Genomic DNA, 20,093 nt, shown 5'->3' on the forward strand with positions numbered 1-20,093 from the left:
TTCGTTTCGTCCGCGATCAGCTTCGTGTAGTACGCGTTTTCACTTCTTCTTTTCTTCATTGGTCATATCTGTAAGAATGGTTAATGTTAAATCAAAACTTTTCGCACTTTATTACACAGTGGAATTAAAAAACTGAACAAATAATTTAGAAAGGAAAGAAGTAACTGATTTTCAATTAAATATAACCTTAACAAAATGATTATATATAGAGAGTTTCGAAAAAAAAGTAACAACGAGAAAACTTTAAATACTTTCAACAATTAAAAACGGACTTCAGTAGTTACTTAACGCCAACGTTTGACGCTTGAGAATGCTGTTACTTGCCACGCAAGTAAAACAAACAAGCGCACCGTTACTGATTGATGATAAAGCAAGTTTCAAGCGATACTGATTTGCATACTGTAGCGATAGAAATCGGTTTGAGTTGATTGGAAAATTTTCTGGATGAGGAATTAATTCTAACCGAACGCTATTTAATTAGGAAAATTAAAACCTCAAGCACAGCGAATGACCTACATAAATGGAGCTCATCGCAAAATGTTTTCACTAAAATATAAGCGCACTCGCTGCGTATGCTGACAAACAATGTTAATCTAACAAAAGATGTAATTTACGAAATGTCTCTGATGCTGTGAAATTTGAAAAAATAATTTAAAGTGAAAATAAAGTTAATTAATTTTCCATCTTTCTAAAAATGAAGTCATACCTAATCTTAATATGAAAATTAAAAAGAACAGTTTTACAGTGAAAAATATCTCACTCATGTGCTACATACTACAAACTTGGGTCATTTCATTAAACTAAGGATTAACTTCACCCTTCCAAAGTATGCTTATCCCTGCTTCACAGATGCACAAGAAATTACATTTACCTTTTGCCTTCTCTTGTTCTGCTTCGTGCCGTCCGTGTTTTCACATTTTCTTCGCTCCATTCTTTGAACCTGTAATAATGATATTAAATCAAAACTATCCTCACTTTATCACAAAATAGATTTACAACAAATATAATAATTAAGTGCTATCTAATTAAAAAATAATTGGTTACATAATGAGTAAACAAAGTTTAAAAAAATAACAAGCAGAAAAGTGGAATACTTGTCTGTAAATGTGAAGCGGCCTTCAGCAGCTACTTAACGCTATAATGAACTCAGAGAACGTTCAACGATGCTACCAATTGCCACGTAAATTAAACAAACAAACGCACCCTTACTGATGATAAGGCAGCGTTGTGGCGATCCTTATTTGCATAATGCAGCGTTAGAAACCGGTTTTTAGTGCGTTAGAACTTTTGGCTGAAGATGAAGTCTAACCTAAGCCATAATATGAGCAGAAGAAATGCACTGCTAAATTCTATCAATAAGGAAAGGACTATTTGAAAATTTAAAAATGACCTTGACATTTACAATTCAGTCAAAATATAAACTATCTGACAAAAAACGCCATAACAAAGCAAAATTCATTTAGACAAAACACACCTACGTATTTCTGAAAATTTTCTTAAGTTAGAAAACCAAGTAGCTCAAATGAAGCTAATTTTAAGTGAACGCTTTGCGGGCAAAAGCTTGCTTATGGTCAATAGAAAGTACATGTTACCTATTGCAACGGTGATTTTCGAAAGACCATATTTTAATTATAGATAAACAATGCGTACAACGTGTATTTAATAAATCTTAATTGTACGGAAATTTGGCGTTTATTATGTCATCTACTATCTGATTTTGAGAATTATTCATACAATATGTTGAGAAATTACGCTCAATATCGATGCTCAATAATATAGTTAACTAATTAAGACTTAAAAATGAAAAAACTGCCACTTACTGCTAATTGCGCCGTCTACTCATTTTTGATGTTCATGCTGTTTCCTTGTTGATTAAAAAATTATTTTTCAGATATTATTCCGAAAAATAATAATGAATAAAAAGCAAAAATAGTGTTTAGCTTCAATGTTTGCCTTCAGTCAATTTTCCAATCAAAACGCTGAGCAACCATCCACGGACGGCCTCAAACTGAAATGATTTCTATTATGTCAATAAAGCAAACGACCTCGTATGCAAATTTTTATTTTATTCATTTCTACTGATAAATATGGCTACTGTACATTTTTCATTGCTCGGGCAGAAAGAAATGCAGGGTTTGGGCAAAATCTGTCCAGTTGTTGTGGAATAATGGACTTCTAAATTTGGCACTTTGCCTATGTCGATACATAGGTAAGTGAGTCACTTGAGTTGGGATATCTCGAGAATTATGCAACTAGGAACGGTGGGGATAATTTTCTTGTACTTCGCTATTCATTTTTGATCGATTAATGCCCATAAAGTCCATTTTTGGAGTCCAGGTTTTTTCTCGAAAATTGCAAATTTCATGCGCTATAGACTTGCAAATTTTTCATTCTGTATGAATATTTAATTTATAAAATTCAGGTACAACGTGACCATTAGTCCCTTTCTATTATTTTTTATGAACTTAAAACCTTTTGAGAATGAATCATAATGGGTTTTGAAGTTCAGCTGTTCATTGTTCTTTAAGATTTAATGAGAATTTGTAAGTTTTAGCATTTTAAAAAACCACTGAATTTTGCATCTGACATGCATTACATCTGCATTAGCAGAGTTCCTCATTTTCTAATTTTACAAAAACTGTTGATAAAATTTTCAAGAGAATTCTTTATTTGTAAGTTTTATAAAATTTGTTGTGAATAAAACTTTTGCCTGTTCGTCCCCTGATTTTCATTTTGGTGGACTGTATTTATTCCATAACTCTCCATATCCATTTATGCAACTCACTCATAAATGAATTACTGCCCTACAAATTGTCGCGCTGACCAAGAACAACAACTGTCAATTCAGTTCCTATAAACTTTATTTCCATACAATGAATCAAAATACACAGAATTACAATGAGGGCAACATTACCGATTATACAACACAGAGCGCTCAAAACCGACAACACACAATTTTGCATTACCTGAAATGATGATAGTGAACCGATGCATACTGCTAATAGTAGATGTAAAGTGTACAGACAACGAGCAGAAATGCGATGCTGCCAAATCCCATGAACCAGGCAGTGTGTGCATTGATCACTTAAATGCCGGTGCCACCCAGTCATGGCCACATTGAAAGTTGAGCAACACACGTTCCGTCACGTTTGGACCGTGCATCATCTACCCTAACTGAAATCGTTCCGTCGTGAACATCAATTTTCAGTTTTTCATAAAGTACTTTGCATACATTACATTCTCATTGTTACATTTGATGCTTATGGAAAAATACCGCATATCAATTTATTATCAAACTAGTGATCATATACCATTAACAAATGTAATTATACGAATATGTAATTAATATTTATCAATATACTAACTCCTAACAGCTTAGAGGCAGGTGAAACAACGAAGTCTATTCCATTATGCTTTCACCCCTTCGGACTCCAGTAGTGAGCACTCCACTTGCCCGAAAAGCAAGGGAAGAGCTCGCCCTTCCCCTTGTCTAAGAGAAGAGAGCTTCTTCACCCTCCATATTTTTTGTTTCTCCATCCTCTACGAGTTTCAAATATCTTCTCTCCAATTCTGAGCATGTTTGCCATTTCACAGAAGTCATTTATGGCAAAGTTTATTTATCTTTTCTATTACATAGCACATTTATTACTTTATTATAAGGAACGTTTTTTCAAATATAAATTATTATCTATATTAACTGTAAAAATTATTAATAATTGATTATTAACTATAGGAAGAACCGTTGAAAGGCTGCAATGGGGCAAAGGGAAGTAAAGGAGGCTTTGGCGGCGCTGGAAAATAATGGAGCACACTAGAGGGGGGGGGTCATGAACACAATATGTTTTGTTTTGTGTTTATACTCATATTTGTTCAGCAGTTGTTTTAAGAACATTGATTAATGTGTATGTGTTTAATGTAATATGACTCTCTGCAATCTATTTTCCTCATCTTCTTCGCTCATAGCACTTACGACTGTTAATTACGAACATTGAACCCAATGTAGACAGATTAGTCTCAACGCACAAAGCCCATCCATCACATTAATTACTTCCTCACTATATGATTATTTTTGAAAGAACACTCGATTTGAATAAATATTCTATTTGAAAATTCACCATTTTTTGGCAATAATTTAGGGGGACGTTTGAAAAATATGTGCCTATCAAGGGGGCGATAACCTGAAAAGGTTCGGGAAACACTGTTATAAACTGTGACCATTTATTTAAAGCCATATTCAATTACTGCAAGACATCTTTTTAAATTCTGTTCTTTAAAATATACACACAAAGAGTGAGCAAATATAAAAAAAGTTAAATATTAGTCATATGCATATTTACCTTATTATTGTTGCAGTTCCTTTACGGAGTAAAAGTTAGCTAACACTGTTACAACTGAATTATTGAATGTGGCATCAATTTCAACAAAAATCAAAAATATAGTACAATCGACTCTTTTTGACAATGTCGAAGATGATGAAAAAATTTGCCGGCATTCACCGGTGAAAAATTGAGAGAAGTTCTGCTTTTCGAACAGACGACAACGACCACAGAAAACTTGAGCCATTTGTTTGGCGTTCAAAAAGCAGAACATGTGGCCAAACCTGGCACCACAACCACTGGGGCGTCGTCGGCTCGGCTGTTCTTTTGTTTAGCATATTTTCCCTCGTTCAATATTCTTGCCCATTGTGCGGTTTCAGTTTTAAAATGCGATCTTTTGCCACTGGGGCGGATATTCGAACTGCAACGTCACTGCCACCGTAATTCAAAATTCAAATCAAAAAATTTTTCGCTTGACGATCGTTCCGAGAAGTTAGTTTCCTTACGCCGGACGGAATTTTGCCGGAAACTGCTCTGAGCTCTTCGTCTTGAGCTTATTGGACAAGTACGACACCTTCCATGTGACGTTGAACTTCCATTTCCGGCAAACTGTGTTGAATTTTTAAAAAAATGTAAAAAAGGAAATGCACAACATATATTCATCAAAAGAATCTACAACAGGCCCGAATGCGATCAGTAGTTTGTTAACAACAGTCAAATGTACGAAAACTTCAACATTGCTACAGTATCCAAAAGAAATTTTCAAGTATCAATAGAAGTTGAAATATTTTTGCATTCAATAAGCAAATTATGAACATTGAAATTATTTTTTATTAAATAATTTTTAATGAAACAGAAAATTTTTTGAAATATCTTACTGTATAAATATAGTTTTTACAATGATTCAATTGCATGAAAAAATTCCAGAAAAAAAATAAAATAAATTTTATTTTTGAATTTTCATATTACAGTAAATATTAATGATGCGAAATGCATTTGTTGAAATAGAAGAAACAGGGAAAAAGAAAAAGAATAGAAATACGTCTGAGGGAGTAATAGTAATTGGAATTCGATTGAAGGGAATGAAAAATTGACGTGTACACCGTGTGAGCAGCAGAGCGGATGAAACGACGGGATGAAAAATTGATATTGCTTCGAGGGATGTGATTTTTGAAGACAAAAGGCGAAAGTTTTTGGATAAGGAATGTCAGGAATAAAAATTGATATTGCATCGATCGAGCAAGCTGGATCAGGTTGCCTGATTGACAACAACAGCACGCTTGTCAAGCTCCACTGTCCACACCGGTGTTGTTGTTTTTCTTGTCAATTTATTATTTAGCATGTTTTGTTTTTTGTTTTTTGCTTTTTGGTCAGTTTTTGTTGGCAAGATTTGCATCAGCTGGTTGGATATTTTGCTCGCTCAATCAATGCGCTGAACACGTGAACGCTCGAGTTGTTGTCGTCTGAACATCTTAAAGAATATATATATATATACAAACACACACACACACACATTATATACATGTATAAATATATGATAGTTTGCCAGAAGAGTTGATCGAGCGAATTTTTCCACGTCGGCGTGATCGATCGGCTTCAAAACGACTGCCACCAATTTACACCATTTGTCTTCACAGTAAACCGGTGAATTTTTTCACGTCTATTTTGATGATAATTTAAATTGCGTTTGTTGTTTTTAATTTTGGCAAGTTTTTAAATAAACATTCTCACGTTTGAATTGGACAAGTGTCAATTTTTTGTCGAATGTATATATATACATATATGACATCTTCGATGCGTTGCTGTTTCTGTTTCACAACCCCCTCATGCCCTCCACTCCCCCTCTCCCTGCCCTTCTCTTCATCTGTGTTTTGTTCATTCACTCATTTTCACTTGCGTTTGCATCTGTTTTGCTGATTCGATTATTTTGATCGATAGTGGCCAGTTTGAAATTCTTCGAGTTTGATCAACTTTTGCAGCCGCGTCAGGCACGAACCAAGCGTATAATAAGAATAAGAAGACGATTATTACCTTCAGTGGCAGCTTCTCTTCTCGCGAGTGTTGTTTAGAAAACAACACCACCATCAGCAGCATCAGCAGCAACAACAACAACAACATCCAATATAAGAGTCGACAATTAATTAGCATCGCAGTAGGCAGTTGAAAATGGAACCTTGCCGCCGGATGTTGGTCGAATTTTGTTTGAACCACTAACACTGACAAGCCGAAAAAGCTGCATGTCGTCCGACGACGGTCAGCTGGACGTCGCCTACGCGACCGAACGAATCATGGGCAAGTGTTGCTTGCAGATTGTGCATTTTAGCTTTTGTTTTTTTCTTTTTTATTTCTTGCAAGCCGATTGCAATTTGTTCCCAAGGCGCGTCGCACAACTGACAAATAATCAAATTAATTATCAATGATAGAGATGAACCGCCGACCGCGACCGCTCCAAATATGAACACGCGTTCCAAATAATTCATCAATTTGCTTTGATTTGAAATGATTTGAAAAACAAAGAAATTAATAATTCCAATCAAAAACACAACAGTGTATTTTCACTTTGTACTACAAATTCAATCAACGAAATTAATTATTTAATTAAAAATGCCCCTGTTCCTGTAGCGAGAGCTTGAGCAGAAAGCACAGTTTTCAAAATTGAAAAATATATTCATTGTCGAATGGGACTTTGAATATTTTTCTTCTTCTTGCTTTTTGCAAAAACTCTACCGGATATTTTTTGGGTTTTTATCAGATTTTTGATACTGACTTTTATTCAATTGTCAAGTTGGTGAATTTTCGTCAATTTCACGTACTAAGCACGGGAAAATGCTCGAAGAAATGTTTGATTTTTTTTCCAATTGTCATTTTTGCTAACGGGAGAAAATTGCTCGCGTCGATATTCTCCGAGATGGAGATTTGGAAAATGGATTTTATCATCATCGGCCTCTAAAGTGGTGAAATAATTAATTGAACGTTCAATGAGAGAATAATGCACGCTATAAAATGTGCAATGTGGAAAGTGAATTTACATTTTTTCCCTGAGAAAAGTTCACGTTGCATTTTGCTGAGATCAAATAGACCAGAAAAGTAAAACGAGCTCTGAAGGACATTTCCGTTCACTTTTCAAAGGTGCATCTCTCTGTTCCTTCCTTGTACAGTGTGTACGAAGAAAATTAATAATTCCACAAACGCTATTTCATAAATGCACTTTTTTCTTCTCATTCATCATCCAACAATATCTATCTATCTATCATCTATTATATATTATTATTGCAAAACTAAAATTGAAATTCGTTTCGTTTCAAATTGCATATCATGTTCACAATTTCAACTGACTGATGTTTCTTCTCTGGAGCGATAAAACCGGCTAGCTAGCTAGCTAGCTATTTTAATTTGGTAATGGTGAAATTTTACTTTAAAATAATTTCCAAATAAAATTAACCAATAAATTGTTTGTATACGCAAATTAATCTACTTGAATTGATTTTGTAAATCAATAAAGCAACCGAGCGGACAAGCGAAAATGTAATATTTTCTTCTTCCGACTGCCTAAATTTGAAAATAGGTAATAAATTTTTACGATCAACGTGTCGACAATTGAATTAATGGGCGCAGAAAGATTAACCGTAACATTACAAATGGCCACTTCAAACTGGGCAATAAATATTTATGTCGCTTTCTTTTATTTTGCAATTTTCAACAAAATTACGACCCTCCGACGACGTGGAACAAAGTGGAACAATAAAAATAAAATAAAAATTGGTTTAAAATTAACTTTTGTTGGTGCATTTTTCATGCAGCAGGCGTGGGAAAATATTTGATAATTTTGCCCATTCAACAACAACAGTTGCTGAATAAATCTGACATTGGATTGTTTTATTAGTTAAAATTTGAAAAAAATTCTAAAAAATAAAAACAATTTTTCTTCACCAAGCAACTGATAGAAAAGAAATGATAAAAATTGCTTCCCATCTCTACAGTAACCCACTGTATATGAAAATGTCAGAAAAAAAGAACAATTTTTTCCCTTCTTTTTAACAAAGCAAAAATTGTGACATTGTATTTTTCTTTGTTGTTGTTGCGCAGAATTGCAAAATGCAACTTGAAATATTAATTTAGATTTGAAAATTAAGTGGCAAAAAAGCATTTGATATAAATAAATGCGTTTCCTTTTTGAAAATAGGTTAGCGTGAAGCATGAATTGTTTGCTTGTGCCGTCGAGCGCGCAAAAGCGTGAAAATTTGTTCAATTTGAACAAAAAAAAATTCAATCCGAATGATAAATTTGATTTTAAATTATATATATCAGTGGAACGAACACTGGAAATTGTCGCGTTCTTTGTTTGCGCACAACCGTATGCTAATTATACGCAAATCAGTTGCACGGATGCGGGGTGGAAATGGAAATTTGAGCAGTGTTCAGCTGGTGTTTTTTTGCTGTAGTTGTTGTTGTCCGATTGATTTTATCTACAAAGTGCAACATTTGCACGCAGTGTTGCCATCGCCTGGCAACATCATGAAAAGCTCGCAACGGACGAGAAATTCGAAAGTTACACGAAACAACAGCTGCCAGCCGAGCAGCAGTTGCGCGCTGACTTCGACTATTCTTTTGTGATAATTTTTTGTCGTTGAATTGTTTTATTGATGAAAAACTTTTATTTTTAGAAAAAAATTTAAAATTTTTTGTTTGTTTGAAAAAAAACATATCTGAAAAGCAAGTACAACATTTTTTTATTGATGCATTTCGAATGTGCCCGACAAAAAATTCAATTCATATTTATTGTCGAAGAAAATTATTGAACTTTTTTTTTCAGTGCTCACGTTCGCCTTTGCCGGTTGCGACGATTTGTACAGTAAAAGTGTACAATTGACGATCAAAATGCTTGCATCCAAGCACGACGGCAAATTCAAAGTAGGTGCTTTTTCTGCTTTATTTTATTTTTTGAAATTTTTTAATTCATCAATTTTAAAAAAATATTATAAATAATCGTGTCTGGCTTACTGTAGATTTAAAAAACAGGTTTTTTAACAAAAACAAAATTACAGTAAAGATTTGAGGCGGGAAAAAACTGGAAAAACCGGTTGTTTCGATTCGACGTTTCGTTTTTCCCTCCAAAAAATAGTCAGTCTCGTGTGCGTGCAGTGGTGGATTTGGATTGAAATTTTTTTTCGACAGACAAATAAAATTTATTTTAAATTAAAAAAATGCAGTGGAAACAATTGTTGCAGATTTTCAACGTTTCCAAAGAGCGCAGCGAGTTGGCAAATTTGAACGTTTTCGAATGCGGCTGGCCAGAGTGTCTGGCGCCGGCGTTGGAAAAGCTTTGCACCATTTGCAAGGAGATGGATCGTTGGCTTGAATTGTCCACGGAAAATGTGGTCGTCATTCACCAGAAGGGCGGCTTCCGACGGGCGGCGGTCGTCGTCTCCGCCTTCATGCACTATTGCAGCATTTGTGCCAGGTAACAGCAGCGCTCCAGTAGAGTAGTGTGATTGGTCAGAGTTGTACAAAAAAATATTTTCCAACTGCAGCGAAAGTCAAATGCTCGAACATCTCGCAATGCAGCAATACTGTAAGCAGCATTCTTTGCTTCCATCACAACGACGGTAAAACAACAACAACAATAATAATTATTATTCAATGAATGAATAAATGAGGAAATGATTCATTGCAGGTATGTGCAAAATTTTGCCAATTTATTATCAGAACGAATTCAGGTGAACAGCGAGCCGGTTGTCTTGTACACGTTGGTGGTCCGTGGTTTGACGAAACGATGTCCAGTTTATTTCAAAATTTACGGCAAAATGGTTCCAGTGTTCACGTCCAACGTTGTGTAAGAATGTGAATAATTGGCAATTTGGCAGTTGAATAGTGAAATTAATTTGCACATTTGAATTTACAGTTCCGGCAATACAGCCGAGGTGTTGGTTGCTCGGTTTCGACCGCCGGTGTCGCTTCGAGGCGACATCTTGTTGAAATGTTGCTCAGCGGAAGATGAATTCCACCAAAAGTGTACGCTATTTCAATGTCAATTCAATACGTGCACAGTCAACAACCACAGCTGCCGGAAGATTGTATTCAAAAACGACGAGCTCGACTATCCAATTTCAGGTAGATAATTAATGAATTTGATTTAAAAATTTAAATATACTTGTTCTGTGATGAATAAATTTAAATATTTTCATTCAAATTCCATGCCACGAATGTAGTAGTAGTAGTAGTAGCAGCAGTAGTTCAGTTGTAGCACCAACCAAATCATCTTGCAATGTCAATGCCAATGCAAGCTGTGCATGTTTGTTCACACATTTCTACTTCAATTTTACATATTCCATTTGGCTTTTTTTTTCCACAATTGTACAATATTCATTTCAAACCCGCGCAAAAGATTTTAAATTGTACATCAAGTGTCGTTTTTCCTAGCATTGATTTGTTTGCAACTAGTGGAACAGCGGCAATTTTATATGATAATGTGAAGTGAAAAATAATACAAGATCAAACTTTCACCAGATGCGGGCGGTGGTTGGGGGGGGGAAGATAGGCAAAACAAATTTTCATTTTTAAAATAATATTTTCATAATCGATCTTTACTCTGTTGAACGTTTCGCTTCTCCAGATTGCACCAGCAGCATATGTTGAAATAAACAGAGGAGGTGGGTGTTCAATCGCAGTTGTTCAAATTTCAAATTGATCGATTTTTTAAAAATATATATATTTTATATACTTTTGGCGGCATTTGAAAAGGCAAAAATTTATGCATAACAACCCAGTTGTAGTTGATAGCAAAAACAAATAAATGGACAAGTCAACTGGCGTCTCAATTTTTCCTGCTATGCTTTACAGTAATCAAGATTTTGCAAAATTTACAAAGGCAACGTTGTTTTTTTTTTGCATAATTTTACTTTGCGTTTCCAAAAATTTTCATACAACAAAAGATTGAAGAACGCGTTTCAATTTGCGCAAAAGTAAATACGTTGAAAATTGTCCACAATTTTCAGTTAACCATAATACAGGCAGGCGTTCAGTATCAGAATAAATATTTGCACATTTTCAGACATTTTGTCACGGTTTGATCAATCGCTCGAATCGTAGGCTTCGATTTCTATTAGCATCATCATCATTGAGCAGAAAAATTTCAAAATCAGAATTCATTTCATTTCAAACATGTGCGAAAAAAGATGTTGTCAGTTTATTCAAAAAAATATGATAAGCAGGTGCTTGAGTTTGAATAGAGCAAAAAATTATCGCATATCATGATGGTTTGTATATAATTTTTTCATTGCAGTGTGTATTTGATCCAATGGTTGATTGGTGGTGTGCTAGTTAGATTGATGTGATTGTGTTCATCAGATGATTATAATCAGAAAATTGGTTGTTTGTTTATTTATGTTTTGTTTTTTTGCATCTTTTTATTTCAAAATTGGCATGTGGATCTCGTCGTATATGTTGTGATCAAAGCGAGGAGAGAAGAAGCGATAGAATGAGCATACACAGCTGTGGTATTCGAAGAGGGGGAGAAGGAAGGAGAGAGCGAGAGAGGGAAGGGGGGGGGGAGATTCTGGTGTGGTAAAGTGTGGAAACTTTTGCTTTTCAAGTGAATAAAAACAAGCGCTTGGAATATAAAATGCAATGAAAGTTAGCCTGAGGAAGAAGCAGCAGCTGACGCGCATGTTGCTGCTGTGCAAGCGCACTTATACAAACTGGTCTCCTTTCCGGCTGGCTGTTCAGCTTTTTCCTGCAGGGTGTGGTGTGGGGGAGTTTTGGGAGTGGAGAAGGAGGAGGAGGAGAGGCAGTGTAAAAGCCGGAGAGTGAAAACGCGCTCGCTTTCAGCTGCTTCAACCAACCAATTATTACTTGCATACACGCATACACATACAGCTTGTTTTTAATTTGCAAACAACGTATTTTCACTATATGCACATTTATCGCACTATATACATGCTTGGTTTCACTCGCTCGCTCGTTTCGCGTTTTCTACTCTCATCTCCACTGGCATGTCGATTATGATGAGATGATACTTCTTTTTTTTTGAGGAAAAATTAATTTTTTATTTCTTTAAAAAAATATTTATTTTTTTTCAGAAAATTTGTCTTTGGAACTTTTCTGCGCCATAATTGAACCGAATTGCAAAAGTGAAATTTATCCCACCGACGACAACGGCAACAACAGCAGCAGTTTGTCATTCAACACGTCCAACATTGAGCCGGTCTATTTGGAACCGTCGACAGACAATTCATTCAACTCATTCGAATGGTTCTACGATCACAATTCATCGAACGAAGACGGTATGTTCTGTATTTTGTTTTATTATAATTTTTGCGACAAATTATTTACGTGGAGAATAAGAGTGGATTTTTGTTTCATGGAAAAGTGAAGTTTGAAAAAAACAAAAAACCACACAAGCAAGTGAACAATTGTTCTCTACATACGTAAGCTTCGTAACTTTCTACCTTTCATTTCACTTTGCATATATATATATATTATTCCAACAAATCATACAGTTGTGTACAGAATATACGTGGTGATTTAGTTGGTCGTGTTTGTGAATTTGTGTCCAATTTTCTTCATCAACCCTGCAAAGAATGATTAATTAACACCAACTGATCGATCATCAGTGTTGAAATTTTTCAATTAATTATAAATAACATCTTCAGGAGAAAAATTGTAAAATTATACAACGACTGCGTGCATAGCATATATTGATGAAATTTTGATTTGATTTCAATGGGGTTGACCACCAGGTTGTGTAGGCTTAAATGACGACAGTTGGCATGTTGGGATGGTAATTTTTTTTTGTTTCGAAAGCCTCGAATCGAGAGCATCCACTGAGCGAATGGATGAGGAATTAAAGTATCGAACCAGATGTGCTTTTGGGCTAATGGCGCCGTTTGAGAGAGAGCTTGAAGAAGCCCATTGTGGGACGGAGAATGATAGGAATCGTCGCGGTGCAGCCGATAGCCGTGCGGCCATGGTCACTCGCGGGCGTGACCCGCGCTGACCGGCAATTGGCCATTCATAAAAGCAACTGCTGGTCGGCTTCTTGAGAGCGGCTTTTGTACGAGCATCTTTCCTTTTCGACAGCAAATGCCCATTGTCACGGTCATTGGCATTGGTGTGCGTTGAAAAGAACACCCCGGTCCATTTGCACAGAGGAAATAATAATCATAATAAACAGCACCGGAATTTGAAATTTCACAGCACATATTATTATGATTATTATTTCCACTGTCAATTTTCTCTTCTTCTGCAAATTCAGTTAGTTGTACAGAAAATTTCACAAATCCATTTGAAGATGATCAATTTTTTCAAAATGCCATGGTTTTACCAAGGTGAGTTGAATTTTTGTTCATCGTGTTGTTTGTTTCATCAGTTCGGAAAAGAAAAAATCCACGTATTCTAATACTAATGCAAATAGGTTTTCGGGCGAAATAAGATGCGAAAGTTATGCAAATTATTTGATTTCAGTGTTCAAATTTTTGATCCTTATCCGCAATGGTTGGTATATAATAAATAATATAATTTGCAACAATTTCCCTTTCTCTTTGCCACCTGCAGGAAGAAAAGACGGTGGTGGAATATTTTCAAATTATGGTGTCAATGATTGATGGATCGCCGTTTTGTTTGAGCAATTTCAATTTCTGTTTCAACCTCATCGAAGCCGACGAAAAGCAGCGCAGCAACGTGCAACTGGAATGTTTCATTTCACTTTACTGGTTTTGATTTTTGCCGTTGAAGATAAAGAATGTTGTTTTTCCAAAAAATCAAAAATTTAAATATTTTACTTTTTTATGAAAATATAAATTTAAATTGTATACATACATGCGTATATTATTTTTAAAGAGATGTGGACGAACGAGTTTTTTGTTTTTTTCTTAGTGGAAAATCTTTCAAAATATATACATATATATATACGCACACAACAACGCAAATGTTTATACAATGTGTTGTTTTGCCAGCTTACACAAATGTGTATGTATGTATTGGAACAACGTCGAAAATCTGCTTCATCAATAGCAGCAGCAGCAGATTTTAGTTGAAAAATCCATTTCAACTATTCTTAGTTAACATCCGGTTGACAGCAGATGAGAAAAGTTGAAACAATTCAACAAGCCTGCTGGATAGACGAAGCAGCCATTTGGTGGAGATAGATAGATGGTGAGGAGAGATGGGGGGAAGGGGGATTTTTTCATCTTTTATTACTTTTTGCTCTCTTTTGTTCTCAGTGTGTTGTTGTTCGTTTGATAAATTTGAAAAAAAAAGTAAATAAGCTAAAAATGAGCTGTAGTGTCGTCATTTATTAGTTGCCCAGTGGTGGTGGTGGTGGTGTTCAAGATAATTTTCCAAACGAGAAAAAGAAATTTTCTGAAATCTCTGGCGCACATGTTGTTTTGTTGTTGTTTGTTTATTTGTTTGTTTGTTTGTTTGTTTGTTGGCTGCTTTTTCTGAAGAACGATAGCCGGCGCTGCTTGTTGTTGTTGTTGCTTGCCTGCCTGCCTGCCCCGCTGTCGAATAATAACGCGCGGCAGTCGACACTGCGGCCGCCGGCGCCTGAGCAAAACTAACTCGCTCTCTCTCGCCTGACAATTATATTGCCAGTGTCCACGTTTGTTCAATCTTTTTTTTTAATCCGCATTTCATTTTCTCCTTCTTCTCTGTAATCAACGCACGCATATCCATCATGCTCAACGTGAAATTTTGGGACAAAATGTTTTGCTGTAAGTTTTATTATTATTATTATTATTTGTTGTTGTTGTTCTAAATTTCAATTCACAATAATTTGATTGATTCTTATCAATTGGTCGAGAGTTTCTTTTTTTTCAAAAATTTCCCATTTCCAACACCACTATTTTACAGTATGATTGAACTGAGGTGTCTTTTAAAATGCAAATTTTTTCTCCAACACTCGAATGGACGAATTGTGTTGGCAAATTGGCCAAGTGAATGAGAAGAAAATTGTTCCCCGCACGTTCTACTGCTGGCTGGCTATTTAGTAGTAGTAAAAATGTCATCATCGTAGAGAAAAAGCAATTTGCTGTGAAAAGTGTGCTTAGCAGTTCGCTTGCTTTTGCTTCTATCGTCGTCGTCGTCGTCGGCGTTGTCATCGCTGCTGTCAACATCAAATGCAAGCAGAAGCACAGCTTTCACTTTTTCCATTCATTCATTTATTCATTGTACGACAGTTGATTGATGATCCGACTGGTGTTTTCTTGGTCTGAATGGAAATTTGTTAATAACCGAGCCGAACATCATCATCTCCAATTTTTGTTCCTTCTTTATGCAAATTAGTCGAAACGCTTTTCATCTATTCATTCTTCCATTCAATTCTATGTGCAGATTTTTTATTCTACACTACCGTCTGTATATATATATATATATATGTGTATATATAGAGCCTAGCTTTTTCTTCTTCTTCTTCTCAAAGTAATCAGTCAATTGCTGTTGTTTGATCAAAATGACGTGATACGTTCTCGTTCTGGAAAACAATATAAAATGTCCGTAGTAGTAGTAGTAGTAGTAGTTTATCGACTATTTTCCATTCATCCCACAAATTTGCATAATTTCCATTTCCTGCTTTTGCTGTTTTTTTTCCTTCGGTTCGGTTCGGTCGAATGAAATTATTTCTTGTATATATTCGAATGGATGAAAATGAAAAATTGCATGTGCAAAGATGATCATTGTGCGCGTCTGCTGGTTGTTTGCAAATATTTGTTTTTACGACAGGGAATTTTTCGCCTCTCTTTGCTTTGGTCTCGCTTTCCCTCTCGCATAAGTTTTGCAGCTGGAAAATGAGCAAACATTCCATTCGCACAATGTCGACTGGAAAATTTTCTATTCAATTCTCTTCTCTCCTCTTCTCTCGTCAGCTATTTATTATTATTATTATTATTAATCTGGAATTCCTATTATTAATAATTTATTGTTCATTTGTTGATTGCAAATGTCAAATTGCAAAAGTGAAAAATTGGACGAAGAAGAAGAAGAAAAAACAACAATTACTACAGTAATAATGGGACGGTTGATTGAAATGATGCGCACGTAGACAAGTGAATTTGTTCACTTGATGTGGAAATTTTTTTGTTTTATTTGTTTTTTAGTGATTAAGCAAATTTTAATTTGAATTGCGCGCGCGGGTTCAACCAAATAATTTTTCAATTGTTGAACGGTTTTTTTTTTTTGACCCAATTTTTGCATAATTCTCAGTCTGTCTCTCTTGTTCGCAGGTTCCAAAGCTGAACAACAATCGAGCGGTGGAACAACACTGGCAATGAGGAGGAGGACGGCGACCACGCCACCGCCTCGCGATGCGGACCCGATCCTGGAGCCGGATCCGGACGCCGATTTGGACGTGGACCACGACCGCGCCACGGAAGCTGGCAAAGACAACGGCCGCAAAAAGCGCTGGCTGAGCAGAGGTTCGGTTGAAAGTGGACGGCGGGACGTGGAGCCGGCCTTGGAGCGTCCGGTGGTGGTGGACGTGCGCGGCAAGCGCGCCTCGTTCGACGTGGTCACCGCCGACAGTTTGGGCATCGTGGACGTGAGCCCGTTCAGAGTGGGCCGAGCGGGCGTGGACCGCGAAACGCGCGCTCCCCACTGGGCGCCGCCCCAAACCCGGCGCGTCATCGACACCAACTACGGGCCGTTCGAGTCGCCGTTCAGGCCGCCGGCCGTGGTCCCGCCCGGCAAGAGGGCCGCCAGTCCGGCGCCGGTCAGGGGGCACCACGCGCGAGCCAGTCCCACGGTCGACAAGGGCGACATCGACGTCGATTTGGTCGGCGAGGACCGTTACGATCCGCAGAGCAGGGCGTTTTCGTACGTGCCGGCCCAGTCGCTCGAGGAACACTTCCGCGCGCCGAAGAAGCCGACCAAACTGGTGCCCGCGTTCAAATATACGGACAATTGGACCGTGGCCGACGAGCCCCTGGTGGCGGTGGAAGAGGACCCCGCTTCGGCCAGGGTGCCGAATTTCGACGACCTCTGCGATCCGAACTTCTATCTCAACTTCGACAACGGCCGCCTGAGCGGCACGGCGACCGAATCGCACAACGGCGCCGAGACCGACCACCACGCCCTGTCGCTGTGCACGGACGTTTCCGTCGACTGTCCGATCGGCGACCAGGGCTCCAACGCTTGGGGTGCCGACGACAACGACCCTCAGCAGCAGCAGCAGCAGCAGCAACCAGCAGCCGAGGCGTCGTCCAAGCCGTCGTCCACCCGCCATCCCAGCACGTTCCATTCCAACAATTACCATTCACCGTTGTCGGCGGCCACCCTGGACAGCCGCTGGTCACCGTCACCGTCGAGCCGGGGCGATTTCCACTTTGACGACCTTACCCTCGGACTGGAACCATTACAAACCCGAAGATACCAACACCGGCCGGGACAGCAGTTGCTGTTGTTCGACTGTTCTGAACCGACGACGCCACGCCCGTTCAACAACAGATGCCCTTCGCCGAACTTTTACCGGTAAGCGAACATTTGAACTTTGCCTAGTGAACGCGTGTTTTTCCTGATTCGTCGATTCTTATTTCCATTTCTATCCATCAATTGGCAGATTTCAATTCTTTATCATCAGCTTTTCAAATTTGAACATATTCTACACGATCACAAGTCAGAAATTGGCCATTTCCCCAATTTCGATCATTTCACACCGTAAATTCTATTTCAAAGAGAAATATTCAGCTTTATAAAAAAAAGGTCTATGCTAAATTGCGATGGTTCCAAAGATTCATCATTGGTTTCATTTCGAGTGTAAATTGAAACGACGAGTAAAAAGTGACGATCACACAACATCATATATGGATAGTGTTGTGTTGGTAGAATAAATTTAAAAGTGAAGATGAGGGAAAACGTATATATATAAGTATATATAGAGATGCTGCAATTTGATGCTGTTGTGATTGGTGTGTTTTGCAACTAATTTCAATGCCTTTGGTGTTCAGTTTCACAAAAGTGCATTAAATGGATGAAATTGATCTATTATTTAGTAGGTTTTTTTCTGCAGCTGATGGCGGGGGTAAAAAATGACGTCAATGAATGAACATCGATACCGATCCGATGACACAACTGCATATATATACAGTAGTGGATTTTTCGACATCGTCAGTTGTATGCAAAAATGATGCTTGTGATGGATGTAAATTTTCTTCTTTTCTAATTCTCAACAACTCTTGTCATGTGTTGTTGTCAGCTTGTTGTAGTGAACCAAAGCAAACAGTTGGGAAGAAAAGCAAAGAAATTATTTTTTTTTCAAAAAAAATACATCTACATGTGAATAAATAATGAGTAATGGTTTGTTTTTGTTAGCAAAATCGAAATCTTCCCAATCGTCGGCTTGGAGTTGGTGTAGAAAAATCGATGAAAAACGATCAACGAGTCACAGTAGCTAATGGGCAGGAATGGGGGAAGGTTGTCTTGTCTGTTTGCTCGTCTTTTTCACTGGCTCTAATCAGCAGCAGTAGCTATAATTGGTGCAGTAGCGCATCCCATCCCGCGACTATGCAATATTATTATTATTATTTATTGGTGATGGGGGAAAAATTATCCATAATTTGTGTTGGTCATATTGGTTTCTTTTTTTTTCGTTTCAGAAACAGACAAAAACTTCAAGTGGAAACAAGACCGGTGTACACGCCCACCGCCTGGGAGGAGAGATTCCTTGGCGGACTTGGCGACCAGTGGGACGACGGTCAACGCGTATCTATGGCCCGACGGCCCCTGTATTATGGCAATTCGCTGCCGGAATGGCCGGCCGAATCCGACGCCGACAGCATCAGTGCCGGGGGTCCAGTTGATTCGGAATCTTGGCTCGATTTGCAAATGCAAAAATTGAAAATCCGACGCGAAGTGAACGACCCGGCCCGACGTCGTCGACGAGAACAAGAACGTCTGCTTCTCGAAGAGTTGAAGCAGGTGCAGCACGTCGACGGCGGTCGTGGCAGATTCGGACGTCAAGGCGCCGTCGCAGGGGCGGTGGCCGGGTCGAAAGGCGCGCCACTGATGGACGAATCCACGGCTTCTGCGGTTTCTTCGATATCCAATTCTTCGCCCGGTCGGGCTAACGAAGAAAGTCACACCATCACCATCACCAACAACAACAGCACTACTACAACAACACCGCCGCATCCTGGATTCACAAGGCGCAAAACCAACAACGCCAATACGACAATTCCAACATCCGATCGCGACACGTCGCCATTGCTCGACGTTCAATCCACGGTTGGTCGTAATCGCGACGGTCTTTGGTCATCATCATCATCAAGCCACCGCCACGCCTGTTATAATCCTCATCAAACCAACTTCGACCATTGCTACTACTATTCCAACACGCTTTCTTCCACCAAATCCGCCTCTTCTCCAAAGTCCATTCTCAAAAAGCCAAAATCATTTCCAGCTCAGGTTAGTAAAAATACACTTTTTAATGATAATCGAGATGATTCAAACTGGCCCAAATTGTGTATTATCGAAATAATAATCACTTTTACCGAACAATTTGTTTCTTGTTTAAGCCTTTCGTATCACCCAGTTATCAGGCGACTGAAGAATTGCAAAGTGGAAATTATTATCATGATCAAGGTGAGCATCATCATCATCATCAGTTGCTAATTCCAGTGTTTGTACGTTTGATTTGTTTTCAGTCGACGGCCCTGATTCATCATCTTATTTGAAAAGCAGGATTGACAATACTCTCGCATCGACAGATCAACCAGATTACGCATCTTCTTACATGCTAAATTCTGTATGTTGTTGTTGTTGTTTGGAAATTTTTGAAAATATATATTT

General features: G+C 37.8%; 5 protein-coding genes across 5 annotated transcripts; 3 read left to right on the plus strand and 2 right to left on the minus strand.

Moving 5' to 3' along the window:
- Window positions 1-39: 39 nt before the first annotated feature.
- Tsp_05582 (hypothetical protein) lies at window positions 40-1,398 on the minus strand. Its single transcript, XM_003371859.1, has 5 exons — window positions 1,391-1,398; window positions 872-940; window positions 513-575; window positions 285-469; window positions 40-68 (listed from the first exon to the last, which is right to left on the minus strand). Exons 1-5 carry the CDS (start codon window positions 1,396-1,398, stop codon window positions 40-42), a joined length of 354 nt encoding a protein of 117 aa, XP_003371907.1.
- A 7,304-nt stretch (window positions 1,399-8,702) lies between these two features.
- On the plus strand, window positions 8,703-10,314 carry Tsp_05581 (tensin-1). Its single transcript, XM_003371860.1, has 6 exons — window positions 8,703-8,898; window positions 9,130-9,227; window positions 9,545-9,777; window positions 9,848-9,922; window positions 10,023-10,149; window positions 10,219-10,314. Exons 1-6 carry the CDS (start codon window positions 8,703-8,705, stop codon window positions 10,312-10,314), a joined length of 825 nt encoding a protein of 274 aa, XP_003371908.1.
- A 795-nt stretch (window positions 10,315-11,109) lies between these two features.
- Tsp_05580 (hypothetical protein) lies at window positions 11,110-11,640 on the plus strand. The gene is made up of 4 exons (XM_003371861.1): window positions 11,110-11,192; window positions 11,256-11,337; window positions 11,368-11,496; window positions 11,599-11,640. The coding sequence occupies exons 1-4, from the start codon at window positions 11,110-11,112 to the stop codon at window positions 11,638-11,640; spliced, it is 336 nt and encodes a 111-aa protein (XP_003371909.1).
- A 2,941-nt stretch (window positions 11,641-14,581) lies between these two features.
- Tsp_05579 (putative transcriptional regulator CudA) lies at window positions 14,582-15,430 on the minus strand. Its single transcript, XM_003371862.1, has 3 exons — window positions 15,215-15,430; window positions 14,977-15,026; window positions 14,582-14,927 (listed from the first exon to the last, which is right to left on the minus strand). Exons 1-3 carry the CDS (start codon window positions 15,428-15,430, stop codon window positions 14,582-14,584), a joined length of 612 nt encoding a protein of 203 aa, XP_003371910.1.
- Window positions 15,431-16,251: 821 nt separating this feature from the next.
- Tsp_05578 (putative LigA protein) lies at window positions 16,252-19,978 on the plus strand. The gene is given in 7 exon segments (XM_003371863.1): window positions 16,252-16,349; window positions 16,515-16,848; window positions 16,863-17,446; window positions 17,538-17,777; window positions 18,902-19,709; window positions 19,820-19,927; window positions 19,949-19,978. The coding sequence occupies 7 exon segments, from the start codon at window positions 16,252-16,254 to the stop codon at window positions 19,976-19,978; spliced, it is 2,202 nt and encodes a 733-aa protein (XP_003371911.1).
- Window positions 19,979-20,093: the final 115 nt, after the last annotated feature.

Source organism: Trichinella spiralis, assembly GCF_000181795.1.
Source record: "Trichinella spiralis strain ISS 195 chromosome Unknown Scfld9, whole genome shotgun sequence".
Classification (NCBI taxonomy): Eukaryota; Metazoa; Nematoda; class Enoplea; order Trichinellida; family Trichinellidae; genus Trichinella; species Trichinella spiralis.